Source organism: Mirounga leonina, unplaced genomic scaffold (genome assembly GCF_011800145.1).
Source record: "Mirounga leonina isolate KUSES-001 unplaced genomic scaffold, KU_Mleo_1.0 Mir_172, whole genome shotgun sequence".
NCBI lineage: Eukaryota > Metazoa > Chordata > Mammalia > Carnivora > Phocidae > Mirounga > Mirounga leonina.
The window spans coordinates 11,804,411-11,823,148 of NW_023270442.1; the positions used below are offsets into that span (position 1 = coordinate 11,804,411).

Sequence of the window (18,738 nt, forward strand, 5' to 3'; positions counted from 1 at the left end):
GTGGCCCTTTTGCAACATATACAAATACCGAATCGTTATGTCGTCCGCCTGAAAGTAACATAATAGGTCAATTATACCTCGATTTGGAAAAAAATCAGTCAAAAGACCTTTAAGCTCTACCAAGTCAGCTTTCCCTTGATGCTCATAATTACTGAGAGAGAGAGGAAAAAACGGGCATTCCCAAGAATTTCCTCTCACAGAACTCTTTCCAGCCAACAGTCCGTATCCATCCTCCCACCCAAAAAGGCACAGGATTGTCCAGATACTTTTCAGTATTTTTATTGTTTGACAGGCATTTACAACGTTCCATTCGTAGACCTAAAAACATAAAAATAGACCTTCTTTCAGCTTATAAAAGAAATATATAAGAACTTCTGACATAGACACGTCATGACCTTATGTACAAGAAGAGAATGGCACCCTCTCCAAGCACCTGACTTTCCAGCATTTTCAGACACAACTGTTGCACTGGGATTAGTAAGTGTGACTTTATCAGAAGCCTCTGCTTCACTTTTCCATCCGGACACAATCGAACTGGAGGTGATATGGAACAATGCAGTGGTACAAAGGGTATAGAAACCATTCTAAAGCTTTTTAAGAAAATCAGAAGATATAGCAAAAATTTAATAGAATAAAACTTTCAAAAGATCAAGCTCAAAGCCCTGGAAACCCAAAAAGGGGAAGGATACAGGGTGGGGAAGCGGGTAAAGCAAGCAGGGGCATAGGAGCATGATGTTCTGAACTCTCTATTGTCTGGAAATATAAAGTCATAACTGATTTTTATAAAATATAATTCCTAAAGCTACTATAAAATTCAGGTCTTTAAAGTACCTACTGATGTGTCAAACACCAAATAGATATTTTCCCCAAAAAGAAAGTTTTCATATTATTTAAACCCTTCTTAGGAAGTGGATATTGTGAAATGGGAAGAAGGAAAAAAAAAAAAAAGCTATAAACCGTTTAAAAAAAATCGAAAGTGCTTTAACTTGTTTTTGTTCTTCCTATTTGGAAATCTGTTTAGAACTTTAGCTTTTTAGCATGTTTACCCTGTTTCGTTGGCATGTACAAAGTATGAAACACAAGGTATGTTTTTGAAGAGGCTGTTGTGTTAAGAGATTTGGTATGGACTGTCGGGGAAGGGATAGGTAATCTATGGATGAAGATGCAACTCTCATGGGAAAACCAATGATCACCATGGCAACCCCTTGAGAAGGAGTCTCCCCTCCCCCGCCATGTGCAACAGACACACACACGCCCATCGGGTGTCATGTTTAATCCAGCCAAACTCCCATCTCAGAGATTCAAACATAAAAAAAAAAAAACAAAGAAAACAAAAAGAAATCTTCTTCTTGGAAAAAAAGTTTCTCCTAAGCATCTTGTTGGCCTTTCGTATATAAATATAAATCACCATGCCTCACTCTGTCTGTAAAAGGTAAAATCCTCATTTTTTTTTTTTAGACTCAGTTACACTAACACTGTAAAATTCTCATCTGTTTGTGCCCCTGCATCTCAGGTAAAATAGAAAAAATAGTGGGTTTTTTTTTTTTTTCAAGAGATAAATTTGGATCTCTTCTCAAAGAGTTTGGCATCTTTACAATTCTATGCAAAACTAGAACTTCCGACACGGACATGGAGTAAGACCAGCCATAGACCAAAACAGAAGAGAGAGAGGAAAAAAAAACAACAAAAAAAACACCAACGGCTCATCAAAACATACACCTCCACCGTCTCCTCACACATTCTTAAAATACACAGATATTCTCAGACATTGAAGAGGGAAAGGAGTGAGAACACTGTTCAGCTGTACAGTTGCTTTGTGGCATTTTGTGTTTGAAGGTGGTTTCCCCAACTAAGAGATGGCTTCTGGACTGATTTCAGATAGAGTGACTTTTAATTTTTTTTTTTTTTTTTTTTGTGCTATCCCTTCAACTAATCTGTTGTACATACTTTAAACTCCTGGGGGTCACTCGCTTTCCAGTGCTGTAGGATCTTTTTTTTTTCTTTTTTTTCAATTTTTTAATTCTTCCAGCCCTGATTAGTTGAGAAATAAATAAAAGCCCTTAGTAATATACAGAAGATAGGACTCGAGCTTATTTGGGATTCTGAACAATTCTTTCCGATGTCGTTAGAAATGACGAAGTTGGGTGGCTACGTGGCTTCGGGAAAAAAGTCAGCCACCAAGACCGTGTGTGCAAGAGTGCGACCTAAGGGAACATTGTCCTCCTCGCGGGGACAGGAGGGGGACAGGAGGGGGGGCAGAGTGAGGGCAGGGCGGCGGGGGCGGGGGGGTTCTCTACACACACTCTCTAGGGGGAAAGGGACAGTCAGATCTCCGTGTTCAGTTTCCTGGACGGGGCAAAGTCTTCACGCCTAACCCAAATGACTTCCTCACCCGGGCTCTCCAGGCCTCCATTGATGCCCGAGAGGGCGGCTTGCTTCTTGAGCTGCGTCATGCGGGACGCGTGACTCTCCAGGGCTCTCCGGCCTCTCTCCCGCTGACTGATGGAGGCAGCCTGGAGCTGCTCCTGGAGCTCTGTGTCCACTGCGGCGCCCTTCACGGACTCGCAGAACTCATCATCGTCACTGAGGATGTCTGTCTCCTTGATGTCCTCCTGCTCTTCGTACTGAGCAAGATCAAACTGTTCCTCCACCCACCGGTCAGTGTCCCCGCCACCGGGGGGCTGCTGGGACTCTTTCTCCGGGCTGCTGGTAGAGATGGCATCAGAGTCAATGGTAAACCTGTTTCGAGCCAGGCGCCGCCTCCTTCTCCCAAGAGACTTGCTTGGGGCGGACACTGCACACACACACAAAAATATAAAAATCAAACCCCCACATGCTTTACATGCGATGACAATCCAGACAGGAAAGCAAAGAAAGGAAAAACTACATGGGATTTATTTAGTGCCTTGCTGTCGTTCGGGGCTTAAAGTCCAGATTTCATCAGTCTGTCTTAGAGTCTTTACTCCGCATGGATGTCTGGACTTGAAGGATGTTACAGCAACTGACCGAAGGGCAAAGGAGGGGGGTGGACAGAGGGACACGGGGAGGGGTGTTGGTTGTGGGGAAAAGGGGATTCACCTCCCTCTGAGACAATCCACTTCTCTGTCCTGTGCTGCACCCAAGGAGACCACCGACCTCGGGATTAGTTAGTGCTCTCAACCCTGACACTGTCACATGGCACAGAGCTCTGGGGGTCCCCAAGGGCCGTCCCAGGGACATCTAGCTGGAATGGGTCTTTAGTAAGGGTGGGGGATGCTTCTAGAGTTCCACATCACCGTGATGTGCCAAGGAGGCAGAAGCACTGGGCCAAGCTATACTGCTTTCTGGGAAACCAAACGTACCATTTCTGGAGGATCTGCAGTTAGTTAAGGGCGCGGCGTCCCTCACACAGAGCCTAGAGCAGAGCTACTCTGGGACATACCAACTCTCCGGTGGCCGCCCTGCCCTCGTTCTGCCAAAGCCCCACATCCACTGTGAAGCTATGCAAATGGGAGCCGTAGCCCCCGCTGACTATGTTCCGTGTATCACCGATTTCTCTCCTACAGAGCAATTAAAATATCGGTGCCTGAGTGGCATGAGAAATAAATAATATATGACACCCATGCCATTGGGCCTCCAAGTGCTCTAGGAAGTGACTAACAAGAGAAAACAAATCTCAGAATTCATTCGTTCACCCTACTGCCTTCTGGGAAGCCAGAATTATTCCAGACAAACACACAAGACGCCACCCAGTCAGGCAAACGAACATTCCCACCACACACACACACACACACATGCACGCGCACGCCGGGAAATGCTGCCCCTCGCTAGTCAAGTGGCTACTGCGTGAGACCCGAGCAGGTGAAATGCAACGTGGGCTTTCCAATGGAGGGGGAGAGCCTGGACACCAATTAGGACCAGCATTCCTGAAACCTAAGCCCTAAAAACCATTAAACTGCTTCAGTGCTGCTGGAAGTGAGAGGACCATCCCCAGTGACTACCAAACACAGCAGGTCCCAGGCCAGTGAGCGGGCCATCCTCTGCCTCAGACCCCTGTGTTCCCATTATGGTTCCGAGGTGTTCTATCATCTTAAAATACAGAACAAATGGACATCCCTCTTGATCAAGGAGGGCAACTGAAAAAAGGTTTCCAGAAAAAAATGGAAAAAAGAAAAAAAGAAAAAAACCACCCACTGTGTCCCCTCCACTGGAAAGAAGCAGATGTCCTGGTCAGTTTTATCCCAACACCCTGTAGTGGAGACTGGCTCTCTCCAATCACCTTACTAGAACTACCTCAGTTCAAAACTGGGCTCTTGGAAATATTCCAATGACCTGCATGCTAAAGTATTTAGGGGTAAAATGTGTTGATGTCTGTATTTTTGAAATGTGTCAAAACTAACGATGGATAGATGGATAGATATGTGATAAGGAAAATACAGAAAAAGATCAATTATAAGAATAGATGGTAGGTTCTGTATGTGTATCATTCTTTCAGCTGTTGTATCTGAAATTTTTCATAAGAAAATGTTGAAACAAAAAAATTTTTTAATTGGGCAGACATACAGTACTTTCAGACTTGAGTACTGAGGCAGGATATTTGGCTTTACTGTCCTTTTCCAAAAGAACAGAGAAATAAACTACCTGGGTATTCATGACAATGCATAATGAAGCATGAGTATTTATCCTTTATTAAAAGGATACGTAATAGCCCAGCCAGCCTTCTGGGGTTCAGGGAGACAATCTCTGACTTGAGTATTTCCAGTGCATTGTTAAAACTGACAAGCTAGTCTAGCTGACCCACTCAAGCACCATCTTTAAAATTACCTAATGTGAAGGTCCTGATGATAGTGAGGAATTTCAAAAGCAGAATAGCCGAAAATGAGCCATCGGGCAGAAAATCTTTCAATTAGCCAAAGCCAACAGGCTGACATGGAGGGTTTCTCTTGGGTTTCATGACAGTGTAAGGTGTGGGTTGGTTTTGTTTTCTTTCCAAAGGGGTCTCAGCAGGAAAACTTCTGAGGGTCCTACAGGGTACAGGGGCTTAGGTTTCAAAGTAAATGCAGCTCGGAATTGAAGTCCCTTGAATAACAATCGAAACCTGGTCAATGACAGGCGGGTTTCCTAAGGTTGGGACATGAATTCTCAATCCTAATTTAAGCATCCCCTGGCAAGTAAAAGGATTAGGTGAGACAAGTCTCAGGAGAAATGCTCTGTTGTGAGCTTATAAAGGGATCCACAAAGCTTTCTTAACATGAGGACTCCATGAGAAATTGTGGATACAGAGGTATGCAAGACTCTTAAGATACCTTGGAGAACCCAATAGAACACTGGGGGTTCACTGCACCAGGTTTTCAATAAACACTTATCAACTGATTGGAGAATAGATTCAAGATAACTAACCCCCAACATTAGTCCAACTCAAGAGCTTAAAGAATGTAATATCCCATGTCAAGCTTTGTAGGCTATGTCTGCAAAAACCTCCAACCATTCACAATTAATTTTATCCATGCCTCTTCGACACAACTGAGAATAGGCGGAAAGGTCATCGAGACAAAGGTCAGAACCTTTTAGCAAATGCAAAGGAAGGCTCTTTTATTGGAATCTTCCCCGAAAAACTCGGGGCTGCCTCTTAAGAAAGGAGTGATAAAAGTGTTAATATCTTGATGTCATCAATATATCTACATTATGAAAACATCTTTCTTCCTAGATATATTTTACTGCTGGTTATAGATGGTAGCATAGGTCTTCCTTCCTCCCCGCTCCACAGTGACAATTCTAGTCCTGAAAGACTATTTACTCTGGGACCATTTAAACTCTACATTCCTCTTTACCAATAGCAGCACAAGGCTTCCCCAAACTAACACTGAAGCTAAAAATGAAGTTGCAGGCATAAGGCAAGGGTAAAAATCTGATGTGTCATCTGGTCTACCAAACATGGACTCCTTACTGAGAACAGGCATTGCCGTGTTTCCAGATTACAAGGCCACCATGTTCTCAGAATGGTGGGCCATGACCCTGCTGAGACATGACACACTGCTTTTGGCTAGAGGCTGTCATGCAAAGTAGCGACTCTCATTCCACAAGCAGGCTGAGAGAGCCCCTCCAGAAAGAGAATGCGCTCACTTCCTGGCTTGGCGAATGAGAGAGGAGTCCCCAGCCAAAAGGAGGAGGGCAGCAAAGGGAAGCTGGAGGGAGGGCAAGAGGAGTAAACGAGGGGCGGATCCCCAGGGAGTTGCTGGGAAGGAGGCAAGGGCAAGGAAGCTCACACCAGGGAAGAGCTGTGCTCCAGCGTTAGCCCCCACGAGGCCACGTCTAACTCTTGCTCAATAAAAACGTCAAGCTCACTGGAGTCCTACAGTGGCGCGGGGGTGACGGGGATCTTGAACGTCGGAATCCCCACAGTACCTGCCCTGCTCACGGCTGGCCTGGCCCCTTTGAGCGCGCACAATCTTTTTCCTCCAAAAGGTACATATTGCTGGGATGACGGAAGGCTTTCGGTTTTGAGGAGCTGTCTTCTGTGCTTGTCACGCAGGACTGAATGCACAGCCTTCAGGAAATCTTTCCTGCTCTCTGGAGAGCTATGAAAAGAAAAGAAGATTGACACGTGTTAGGGGAAAAGTACTTAACACGTGGGGAACTTCTAATATTCTCGGGTGCAGCCCGACAAACATCCCCGAGGGCCAAAGGTTATAAAGACTGAGGCCACAACTCCAATTTCTAGGCTGAGCCATGTTTTCATCGCTGGTGATAGAGAACGCATACTTCTTTCCCTTTACGCTTTGTGATTCATCTCCTGCAGCTAATGTGGGACAGACAGCCGATTAATGAATGGATTGATCCTGCACCCAGACGTTGCCAGATTCTGCTCTTGATACTTAGCGGCAAAGCCCTTCATTCTAAAATGCTTTTGCAGGCAATTGAACCACAAGATTCTCAGCTCTGCAGAGCACCCGAAGTCTGATGTCCCAACCAACATCCTTAGTTCCCTCTTGAGCTGGCCTTCTGTTAAATACCAACTACTCCCATGACACATTTCAACAAATTAATGCTACATTGTAGAGAACCGAACAATCTTCCCAAGTCCTAATTCCCACAGTAAAAAAGTATTTCCTAGGTAAGAGTCATTTTTCTCATTAGGTTCTCAGTATTTTTACCCAGGTAAGTGTCCCCTGGTATTCCTTATTAATGACGAATATGGCATCTCTAGGAGCAGGCTCACCAGACCCCATGGACCTTACCAACAAAACCACAAATGGTAAATATGGCACCCAAACCACATGTGGATCATTTGAAAAAAAATGTCAATTCTCGTCCCAGGAGCCTCCCACATTCTGCCTTTTATTGATTTCTCACTCAACACAGAGAGGTGATGCAGATACACAAAACAGGGGCTTTGAAGTCAAACCTACCTGAGTTTGAACTCAGTGTTCATTTGCTATAATATTTTAGGCAAAGTACCCTCCAAGAGCCTTGGCTCCCCATAAGTAAAATGGAAGAATGTACCTCAGTCTGGCTAACTGAAATAATACATACAAGGAGCTTAGCATAGTTCATGCTTGATTAATGTGCCTTCTTATGATGCTAGCAATAACATGAAAAAATACTGCTAATAATCATAACAACATTGATTCTCTCAGATCTTTTTTTTTTTTTTTAAAAGATTTTATTTATTTGTGAGAGATAGAGAGCGAGAACACGCATGCACAAGCAGAGGGAGAGGCAGAGGGAGAAGCAGACTCCCCGCTGAGCAAGGAGCCTGATGCAGAACTCAATCCCAGGACCCCAAGATCATGACCTGAGCCAAAGGCAGATGCTTAACCAACTGAGCCACCCAGGCATTCCAACTCTGTCAGATTTCTTTGTAGGGAAATTAGAGCATATTACTACCCGAGGTGTGGGGTACTGGGGAAGTACTGAGTAAATCACTAAGTACCCACGATTAGGTTAAAGCCTAACTGAGTACAGATCATATGTCAAGCAAAATACACCGGAACACTGGCCATCGGGACCATTCATTGTGACATTTTTTTAGGCAAAAAAACAAAGAGAGGGAGAACTGGCTGCATTTGAAAAAGGTCTTAAAGTCTCATGGAGGAGGAGGAGGAGGAGAGGGAAGGACAAGGGGGGAAGGAAAAGAACAAGAAGAAATCAGTAGAAGCCCTTCTAAGTGCAGCTTCCTCCTGAGATCTGTAGGTGAACCTGAGCAACCTGTGGCAACCTCCCTATCCGAAATTTCTCTACATGACCAGGACCCGGGTAGCGCCTGCACACCCTCTCACCTCGTCCCAGCTGGTTCTCCATCTGCCTCATCTCAGACATGCCACAGTATAAACAATGCGTCTAAACACCAAAACAAAATAGTACAAGACAGCCACGTCCTTCTAATCTACTTCTAATCAAATGTAACTATGGGAAGAAAGCCCTCATTTGAACATCGCATATACAAGAAAATTCCTACTTCCTTTTAGAAAGATATGGAGTTAATGAGGTTATTGTCTATGTTCTGATAAAATCAGTTTAACGTGTCCAATTAGTGTTATTTATTTTTAAAGATTTTATTTATTTATTTGAGAGAGAGAGAGAGAGAGCAAGCATGAGTGGGGGGAGGGGCAGAGGGAGAAGCAGACTCCCCACTGAGCACTGAGCCTGACACAGGGCCCGATCCCAGAACTCTGAGATCATGACCAGAGCCGAAGGCAGACGCCTAACTGACTGAGCCACCTAGGTGCCCCCCAATTAGTGTTATTTAATAATAAGTGTTGCTCGTTTCTGAAATGTACAAGAAAAAGCATGCAGCGTCTAGGGACGCATAGGCTGACGTGCAGACCCCGGAACGGGGAGGGACATTGAGCCGTCACATCCCTCCCGGCCCCAGGCTCACCTGCAGCACAGATGGAAGACCCTCTCCGGCCTCCCTTCAGATTCAGATTTCACATGGACAATTTCACACACAGCGTTTGCTTCTGCATCTAGACAAATTAAAACGAGAATGAATTAGGGTGTGTCTCAGATTTATTTGCGTTTTTACAAAAGCATTTTCTACGCCTTGCTCTAAGATTCCAGAGTGCAGAGCCTCCAAAGGCCAAAGGCACCTCGCTGCCATCCTTGTCATCTTAAAGAGACAGAGGGAAAGCCTTAATGGGTGTGAAGGAAAAGAACACTTGGAAAATTTCCAGTTGCTGAAATCTCCTGCTCGATGGTCTAGAAGGGCAATCAGTCCACCATATTGATTCCAGAACTGCCCCCTTTCGATGCACAGCCTGTTTGGCGGACCTTTTCAGCTGAGTGAGGAGCTGTAAAGGCAGATTCCATCAGGCCAGTGCTAAAGACGCAAGTCCTCGTGTCCGTGGCGGGCGCCCTCCCTGCGAGTGACCAGGCCTAGGGCCCTGGACAAATGGGGTTCTGTTTTCTCGGCACCCCCAGGGCGCCCACTCTGAGGGAAGCAAAAATGGGATGCTGAGAAGGTGGGGAACAGTTAGGCTTTAATTTCTAAGCCTTACAATGCTTGCAGTACCATATCCTTTTAGGTCCTGAACAGACTGTTTGTGAAAGGAACAATCACTCTAAACATCGAGACTGCCACACGGTGAGGTCTCGGCCTTCTCCAGTGGGTTGGAGCCCTGGTCACAAACCCTCACTGTGCCCACATTATTTAACCCCAACCAGGGCTCATCTGCCAAAATTTCCACAAATCTTCCCAAATGAAGATAAACATCAAGCAACCGCACGTTCTGATTTCTCAGATCCACTGGAACGTATCTCATAATGAGAAACATGTTGGCTGGTCTTTATAACTCTGTTAGAATAAGCTTTTATCTTGATTGTTTTAAGCTTGATTTGAATGAAAAGCAGAGTGAGAATGGAATGGCATATCACAAAGATGGCTTTGTTTTCAAAATTTAAATTCTTCGTGTATTTAGTCCTCAATGAAGGGAAAATTTCTGGCTCAGAAGCCTGCAGTTTTCTATAAACATAAGCGTTCCATCTTATAAACCAGGCACAAGGAAACACAAACTAGATAATCTGCAACCTAAGATTGCAAAATAGGACAAGAATAGTGTTTAAGTGCCCGAACCTCAGAATGCCATTACAGCTGTGTTAGATCTACAATGTTCAGGGTCTTGCAAGTCAAATTGTTAAGTAAAAAGGCACCAGAGTAAATCTCTGTGCTGGAAGATCAGGAAGAAACCTTCTTAAGCCAAATGTATTCATTTGTCTGATGTGCGTTTTGCATTTGACATTTTCTACTGCAAGGGATCACAAAAGTGTAGGAAGCTATATCTAGTTGAATTTGGGTGAATAATTGAAGGTTTCCTAAATACCACATGACATTGGACTAAGGAGACGTGGTTTTATGAGGATCACAGCCAATATTCTTGCTCATGGAGGTGACAGGTAGAAGTGGGGGAAAGATGAGCAATACACAGTGGACATATCGGATGCCAGAGAGGATAAAGAAAGAGGGATCTACCGTGTATGTGTGGAGGTCCCTTCCATGGCCTCCCTGTCTAACCAGATGGCTGCACCTGCTGGCCTGAGAGTTTCTACCTGACCCCCAAGGTGCCCCCTCTGGGGTGTGCTCAGGAGAGCCACTGCTGACAGGTCTTCCCTAGAATGGCCTCAAATTAGGCTCTGGATGGGGCCTCCGAGTGGCAGAAATAGTCCTCTTGGTCAATACCCTGCTGGCGTTCACGGCTCTTCTCTTGAGCTTACAGCACCATCTAATTCATATTAACAAGTATATTCCTTGCTATCCGACAACTCGCTTCACTGCTATTTGGATCACAGAAAAAGGCCTGACATTTCAAAGGCCTCCACACTAATACAAAGTTTGTAATGCTTCACACACACACACAAATGTATTTGATGGCTTTTTTGTGCTTTTGGTGGTCTTTTCCAGTCTCCCGGTTAAAAACCAAGTGAGTTATTTTACATGGGCTTTATCTGCTCATGGTCTCAAGGATTCTGTCCAGAAGTACCAGACTCACTGCTACTCCGACATCAGGCACTGTAATATTAATATATACAACAAAACGACTGGAATTCCTCGGAACGATATTGAAGACATCACATCCATTCACTTGGGTCATTCATTCATTCAAATAGTTAATAAATGGCTGGGTAAACAAGAGGCAGGGGAGAGACTGGGGGAAAAGAGAGTTAAATATAGGAGAAAAAAAGGGTAGTAGGGTGGTTCGACCAAGAGCATGGGTTCAGACCAACAATTCACACACACGTCAAACACGTGCACCCGGCACGTTTCAGGGTTTACCTGCGCTCGCCAAAGCTCGAACCTGCAGAGCTTCGGTAGGGATCATGTGCCGAAATCGGAAGGGGTCCCAGTCCTCGTAAATTGAAAGCCTGTGAGATCCTACCTGTAGGAAGAGAAGGAACCAGGTGCCTGAGAACAGTCTGCTCTAGCCTCCAGCGGACCCGCCCCGCCCCCAGAAGATCAGTGAGTCTGGAACCCCCACGCTCGTCTGGAGGGACATCAGCCCCTACTGGCACTTTGGTTCGTCCAGCAGAAAGCGAGAGGCCGTGTGATAAACAAGCACGGGGTGTGCAAATGAGTTCACTGACCAGATCCAGGTAAAAGAGAGACACGGGAAGGCGGAGAAGAGAGACCCCCAGAAGAACAGAAAAAGCAAACAAGTGTGGGGAAGGTTCTGGCTACGGCAGGCCCAATAGCTATTCGCTTTCATGCTCTCAACGTGAGCCTGCCAGAGAGAAGGCAGGATAGGCAATTTCCTCCAGTCCTTAGCAACACTTCAAATGTGTTCAAAAAGTTTAAAAAAAAAAACAAAAGGCAAGAAAATCCTAAGGGGCTGGTGTCTGGCCAAGGGGTAGAAATAAGATTCTTACAAGTTTCTTCTTCTGTTTGGAACCATCTTTATATACAAGGACCACAGCAGTTTTGAAGACTGGAAAAAAAAAATAAAACAAGACACAGGCGGTTACAGCATATAACGTGTGGGGCTTTCCCCTGAACCCCACTAACGTGGGGTTATCGACACTACAGCTCGGAAGAAGGCAGCGAGATGAGCCAGCGCCGACTTCACCTTCCGCCCGTTCACCCAGCCTATTGGAACGCTTTCCAGGTTCCATAAAAACACAGAAAGCCCAGATAAATGGAAATAAACCCTTCCGCCCCACTGGAAACTTTTGGGTTAAACACCGTTTAACTATGGTGTCTTCTCAAGTTTAAAACACCAGCGATACACATGTTAACGGAAATGTACTAGGTCAGTGATAATAACAGTATCGCTTACGGCGATTTAGACTTATGCCAACCAGCCTAATAATACACATACACGCACAGAGTGTTCAGAGTTTGGGACACAGAATTCATCTTTCTGACCCGAAGAAATGAAAATTAGTTTATGAAGCAGAATGCATTTGCACTTCCTCCCAAAAGGCTGAATCACAGGAAGCATTTAGAAACAGGGAGTAGGCCGGTTTATTCTTCCAGTCTTTGAGGGGTGGGGAGACACAATAGTTATGCACAGTCCATAGAATTCCTTGAACAATGCCAAGCACGGTGACCACTCGGCGACTCTGACCCCTCCTGCAGGGGAGGAAGAAGCGGCGCCCAGAGGGCCGGAAGCGGAGCGAGCCCATCCTTGGTTCTGGCTGGCAGGGACTCCATCCCCCTGCATGCCCTGGCCCCAAGGCAGAGCCGAGGCCCCGTCAGTCCCATGGCAGCCGGAGGGGGCACGCCTGGTGTACCAGACCCAGAATTACAAAGGGAATGGATGTTCCGAAAATTCTTCACTGGGGTGGGGTGGGGGTAGTCTCTCAGGCCCTATGGAGACCAACCCAAAGTGTCTGGTTCATTTTCCATCCTATTTCCATCCCGCCTCCCCTTTGTGCAGGATGGCTTTCACCTTCCTTGAAGAAAAGAGCCTGAAGGCATGAAGAAACCAACTCTAGCCACTGGGTCTGGACTGCTCCTGGCCCTGCACACTCACAGCATCCGGCCCCCCTCAAGAATCCCAGAGGATGGACTGAGAGGCTCCCTCTCCAAAGCTCCCACTGGCCAAGGAAGCTGCACCAGCTCTGCACAGAGGCTGAGGCTGGCACCTGAAGGGGCCCTGTGTGCCCACCATGAAGCCTCCAGAACTCACAGTGGCCAGGATAACCGGGTCCTTTAAAACTGAGGGAGCTCCACTCCAGGAGAGGGTGTCCAGTGACCTGAGTCTCAGAAGACCCACCACGTTCCTGGGACCACATCTCAGTGGGGGTAGTTGCCATGGTTCTAAAAAGGCTACTGGTCTGCCTCAGTTTACCTTGACCTCAGCCATCTTGGATCACAGTGGTGGGGCAGCGTGGTCCACAGCTGGGGCTATGGCCACCTCCTCCTTAAGCTCTCCCTGATCCCCTGGGGCTATTTTCACTCAACTGACTCCAAGTGCTGCCCAATCTCATAGACACGACCTCAATCAAAACTCCTAGCTACCCCTGTCAGCCCCAAGCACTCCCTCCACACCCCCAGAGCTGATCATCTAATACCCCAAAGGCGGAAGCCTAGACAAATTATCTTTTTCTTCTTTTTTTTTTTGAGGTGAGGATCATCAACAAGCAGTACAGATTAGCTGTCCTGTGAGCAAAATATCAAGGTACTAGGTTGGCAGTACATCGATTTCAGTTTCAGAAGAAGGCTGCACTGTTTCCTGAGATTAGAGATTTAAATCAAGACAAGAGACAACCATGTCTTAACCCCAAAGCTGCCAGTTCCGTGGTAATCACTCTGCTTCCCTTTACAACAACTCCTCCTGATTTCAAAAGGCATTTCCAAGGCTCTGTTCGTGCCACCAAAACGGCCCAACGTGGCACCTTTACAGACTGGGAATCCATAAATAATCTCATTATGGTGACGACAGTCTGCCTTTACTCATAACCCTGGCTTTAATCCTTCCTGCTTCTCTTTACTATTACTCTGGAGACAACTCTGAAAAAGCTTGCCTCCCCTAGAGCCTCGGGCGCATCTCCCCTTGCTAACTCTGGCGCCTGTGGGATCCACTGGCAGTGTGATCACTGATGATGGGCTGGGGGCTCCCTTCTGGGGAGCCACCCCCCCTCCTAGCCCCAGGAAGCAACCCACGGGGCAGGGAACAGAGTGACGCAGAGTGAAACACACACTGTTCTCCATCTGAGACTGTGCAGCGAGGGGCAAGTAAAAACCCCAAACCTCAAAACCAGCATTTTCCAGAACCCTTTATACCACTGGTTGGCAGACTGGGGCCCGTGGCCCTGAGTACTCAGTACAGTCTGTGAATACAGATGCCCATTTGGTTACATATTGTCTATGACTGCCTTTGACGACATATGGCCTCTTGGCCCTTGAAGCTTAAAGTATTTACTATGTGGCCTTTTACAGAGAAAGTTGGTCGACCCCTCCTTTCTCCCAAATTATTTTCTTCTTTTAAATCTGTTTCTTTCTTTCTTTTTTTTTTTTAAGATTTTATTTATTTGAGAGACAGACAGAGAGAGAGCATGAGGAGGGGGAGGGGCAGAGGGAGAAGCAGACTCCCCGCTGAGCAGGGAGCCCGACGCGGGGCTTGATCCCAGGACCCTGAGATCATGACCTGAGCCGAAGGCAGACGCTCAGCCGAATGAGCCACCCAGGCGCCCCTAAATCTGTTGATTTCTAACCATAGGAAATCTGTACAATTTAGGAGATAGTCATGAAAAATCCCAGTGTGGAACTCTGGAACCATTCATCTGTAGCCCAGAATCAGAAACAGGTAGACGGTGTAGGTCATCTACTTTGGAATCCTACCTCCCAAAAGCGACCTACCAAGAAGCATCCGAAAGCTCCCAGCCCTTCCAAGAAGAAATTACAGTATAAGAGACACAACTGGTAAAATTATCCCCACCCCTGCCCAAAGCAGCCGCTCATCAAAAACTACCAACATGTTACAGTATCCCAATACTTTCTTGTCTGTCATATCTGGTCACACATTGTCCTTGCACACTTCTACCCATCTTTGTTATTTTTAAGGAAACGGTATCAACAGCTCTAGTTACTCTTTGAAAATATTAGTAACGTCACTAAGTTTTTCAGTGAAGGCTGAGTGATCTAGGCAGGAAGTTCGATAGTCTTTATGTTCAACGCTCTGATTTTAATACCACTAGGATGTTCCATTTGGGGATACTCTGTTCACATCGTGGGGGAAAGAAAAAAAAAAGTGTTCAGTTAAAGAAGCAATAAGTGACCACCCCTTTCCCCTAGAAACACGAGGTAAGGTAAGAGAATGGAAAATAGTAGATTTCTTTTATATTGTGTGCCTACCCATGACTCTCCTGTGGGGGCTTGGAAAAGATACAACATAAAACAAACACATGCGCTGTTGGTTGTTTTTATACTCGGAATAGCACTGGATGTCGAACAACAATTTTCCTGCAACCAAGAGCCATAGTTCCTGAATTACACGCAATTCCCATAGTTTTCTCTCTCAAAATGCCTATCCCGATACAACCAAGTGAGAGTTCTGATTGCAGCAACTGGATCCATCCGAACTAGTTTACTAAAAAATAAATCATTCGCAAGCATCTCTGCTTTGGCTAGTATTAGTCACACGACTGAGAAGCACCTCACAACTGATCAAGGCACCCCAGTGTGGTCCCAAAAGGTCAGCTGTGAACCAATGTCCTGAATCCCAGCACCACCCACAGCAATGGAGTCAGAGAGACGAGGAGCGAGCTCAGATTTGAGGTCTCAGAACAAGGCAGTGTTGTCTTCATTTTTCACATGAGTTTTCCTTGGCGTATTATTAACCCGTTCTTTGTTTTGTTTTGTTTTGTTTTAAAGATTTTACTTACTTTGACAGAGAGTGAGAGAGCACAAGCAGGGGAAGCAGCAGAGGAAGAGGGAGAAGCAGGCTCCCCGCTGAGCAGAGATCCCGACGCGGGGCTCAGTCCCAGGACCCTGGGATCATGGACCTGAGCTGAAGGCAGACGCTTAACCGACTGAGCCACCCAGGCGCCCCAACATGTTCTTTTCAAAAGATATTCAGAGCAGTGACAACAACAACAAAATCTTTCCCTGCCTGTGTGCTGATACATGCATGGGGCAGCCCTGGTAAGGGCATCCTCTCTCTCCCATGTAACGGGGTGGTGCCACTGGCCAGATGGACCTGGAAGGTTTAGTTTACTATTTGGGACATGTTGGTGGCTGGGGCAGGGAGACCGATTCAGGTAACTGTAATGAACTTAACGTTAATAAACTGGGTCTTGAGAAAGAAATATTCTTATTTTGAAAAATAAGCCCAGCTTCCCTCTCTGTGCTACCCCCTACCAACCCTGTTATTATTATTTTTTTTAGAGAGAGAGAGAGAGAGCAAGCAGGGTGGGGCAGAGAGAGAGAGGGGGAGAGAACCTTAAGCAGGCTCCACACCTAACACGGGGCTTGAGCTCACAACCCTGAGATCATGATCTGAGCTAAAATCAAGAGTCAGATGCTTAACTGATGAGCCACCCAGGCGCCCCAACCCTGTTCTGATACATACCAAAGGCTGCCAATTCTGGCTCCTTTTTCCACTTTCCCAGGGAGGCTGGCGGGTTTGGCCACATCACCGTGGTGTGCAAAAGCAGGTCCCCCATGCTCAGATCTGCAACCTGAAAAGCAGGGACAGAGCAAACCTTAGCGGGTGGTGTTATAAACATACAGATTTTCACATTTTAAAATCTGACAGGCTGATGTCAATCTTACCTCATGAAAATATTGTCTTTAAAAACATCTGGTCACTTTTTTTTCTCCCTTTATCCCACGTTTGTCTACAAGAATTTCAAGAATAAAGTGGCAAAAGGTAGAAACTGGGGCCCCTCCAAATTCACACAGTAAATCTGTCAAAACTATCTCCAAAATTGGCAAAGGACAGGTGCCCAAGGAGAGACGAATGGCCATCATCACAGAGATCCGCCCCAGAAAACTCGGCCTTTCCACCTGCGAGTTTAAGCCCCCTTGGAGCCAAGGTTTTTTCCAGGAAACAGCGGAATCAATTATTTTTTCTTCTTCCAGCTCTTTGTGAAGATTTCATTTCGCTTTCGAGGAGGGAGAAGCCAACCGAGGAGTTTGAAGAGCGCTCTGGAAGGGTGTGCAGCCTGAGCTCTGGGATTCGCAGACGCCGTGAGGTCCAGTCGCACAGCTGGGAAGGTCAAGTGCCAGCCCATCCCGGTGAGTTCTGGAGAGCACCAGACACGGTTCTGCAGTAATCCGGGGCCTACGCCTCTCGACAGCCCTGTCTGCCTTTCTCACCGGAGTCCGGGGCCCTCATGCGAGCCCACCCGAGTCTCCTCCTACCCTCTTAGCAGCACACTCACCGGTGGGAGGATCATCTCGTGTCTCGACCTGCTCTCAGGGCAACCACATCAGAGAAAAAGGCTTCGTAACAATCAGAGACCACAGTCCACCCACCGATAAATACCGTAAGCTGTCGGCAGGCTCTGCATCCGCAGAAATCAAGCTCAAGGCAGCATTTCAGACATTTAAAACGTTGATGTAGGGGCGCCTGGGTGCCTCAGTTGTTAAGCGTCTGCCTTTGGCTCGGGTCATGACCCCAGGGTCCTGGGATCGAGCCCCGCATCGGGCTCCCTGCTCGGCGGGAAGCCTTCTTCTCCCTCTCCCACTCCCCCTGCTTGTGTTCCCTCTCTTGCTGTGTCTCTCACTGTCAAATAAATAAATAAAATCTTTAAAAAATAACTAACTAACTAACTAACTAAATAAATAAAACGTTGATGTTGAGCTTCTCAAAGACACATGTTCTGTTGCTCTGACAGGGTCTCTAGATACAGCGGCGACTGAGCAACCCTCTGCTGAACCCAGGGCCATCTGGCATTGCTCTTCCTGAGTCACCAAGCCAGACTACGATGCTGGCAATGTGGATCCAGCAGTAAAAAATACAGTGGTGTTGCTGCCACTGTCGTGACTGGGGGTTCGTTAGAATAATAATTACTCTATTATTGACCTGTGTTATTAGTGGTATAGGCAAGGGTAAAAAAAAATGTCAGCCATCAGATTCGCTTGTCTGGACATATCAAGTAACGAGCCAACCAACCTCCCAGGACAGGATCAGCCAAGGAAACCATATAGTCTCTACCACCCCTGCCCCAAGCACCCACACAGCGGTGCTTACACACAGAAGTCAAATTCCCAGGTAGCATTCTGGGCTCCAGCCTTAGGGGTACGTCTTTAAAAGTGATTAAAAGCTCACTAGGGCAGATGGTTGTCCAAACTCTACTTCCTCCTTGCAACAGGATTCTGGGTCTGCACGCTCTGCCATGTGATCTTTCTAGCACCTCCCACTAGACCAGGCAAATCCCTGATGACTCTGGGCTTGGCCATGTGCCCTGGGCCATGGACTTGGCATAACAAGTTTCCACCAGGCCTCCTGAGCTCCCCGCTTCCAGGCATGGAAAGTGCATGCCTGAACCTAGCTGTGTTCAACAAGAACACACCTGAGCCTTACGCTCTGGAGCTCACCAAGAGAAGCCAAAGCTCAGCTAGCCCACACATCTGTGTTTGTGGTAGCAAACTCGAAGATGTTGAGTTGTTACATTATAACAATGTACTGATCCAGTCCAGCCCACATGGTTTCCCTCAAGTTTCCACATGGCAAATGGAATAAGGGGGTAGGGCTGCCCCTTCGGCCAACAGTACCCTTGGCCTTCCACTGGTTGACTTCTGAATCTTCTGCCCAAACCACAACACTAAGTTCTGCTTTGGGGTCTGGGATGTCCTACCACTTTGGGTCCTTTGAG

The 18,738-nt window shown here is 46.6% G+C and overlaps 1 protein-coding gene across 1 annotated transcript in view; it reads right to left on the reverse strand.

Annotated features, from left to right (window-relative positions):
- Positions 1 to 263: 263 nt before the first annotated feature.
- Positions 264 to 18,738, reverse strand: part of TIAM1 (TIAM Rac1 associated GEF 1) — a 141,329-nt gene continuing 122,854 nt past the window's right edge. The window contains 6 exon segments of the mRNA XM_035017585.1: positions 264 to 2,794; positions 6,385 to 6,557; positions 8,861 to 8,948; positions 11,252 to 11,354; positions 11,842 to 11,900; positions 16,488 to 16,596. Coding sequence (XP_034873476.1) covers positions 2,325 to 2,794; positions 6,385 to 6,557; positions 8,861 to 8,948; positions 11,252 to 11,354; positions 11,842 to 11,900; positions 16,488 to 16,596 — 1,002 coding nt within the window. The 3' untranslated portion in view covers positions 264 to 2,324.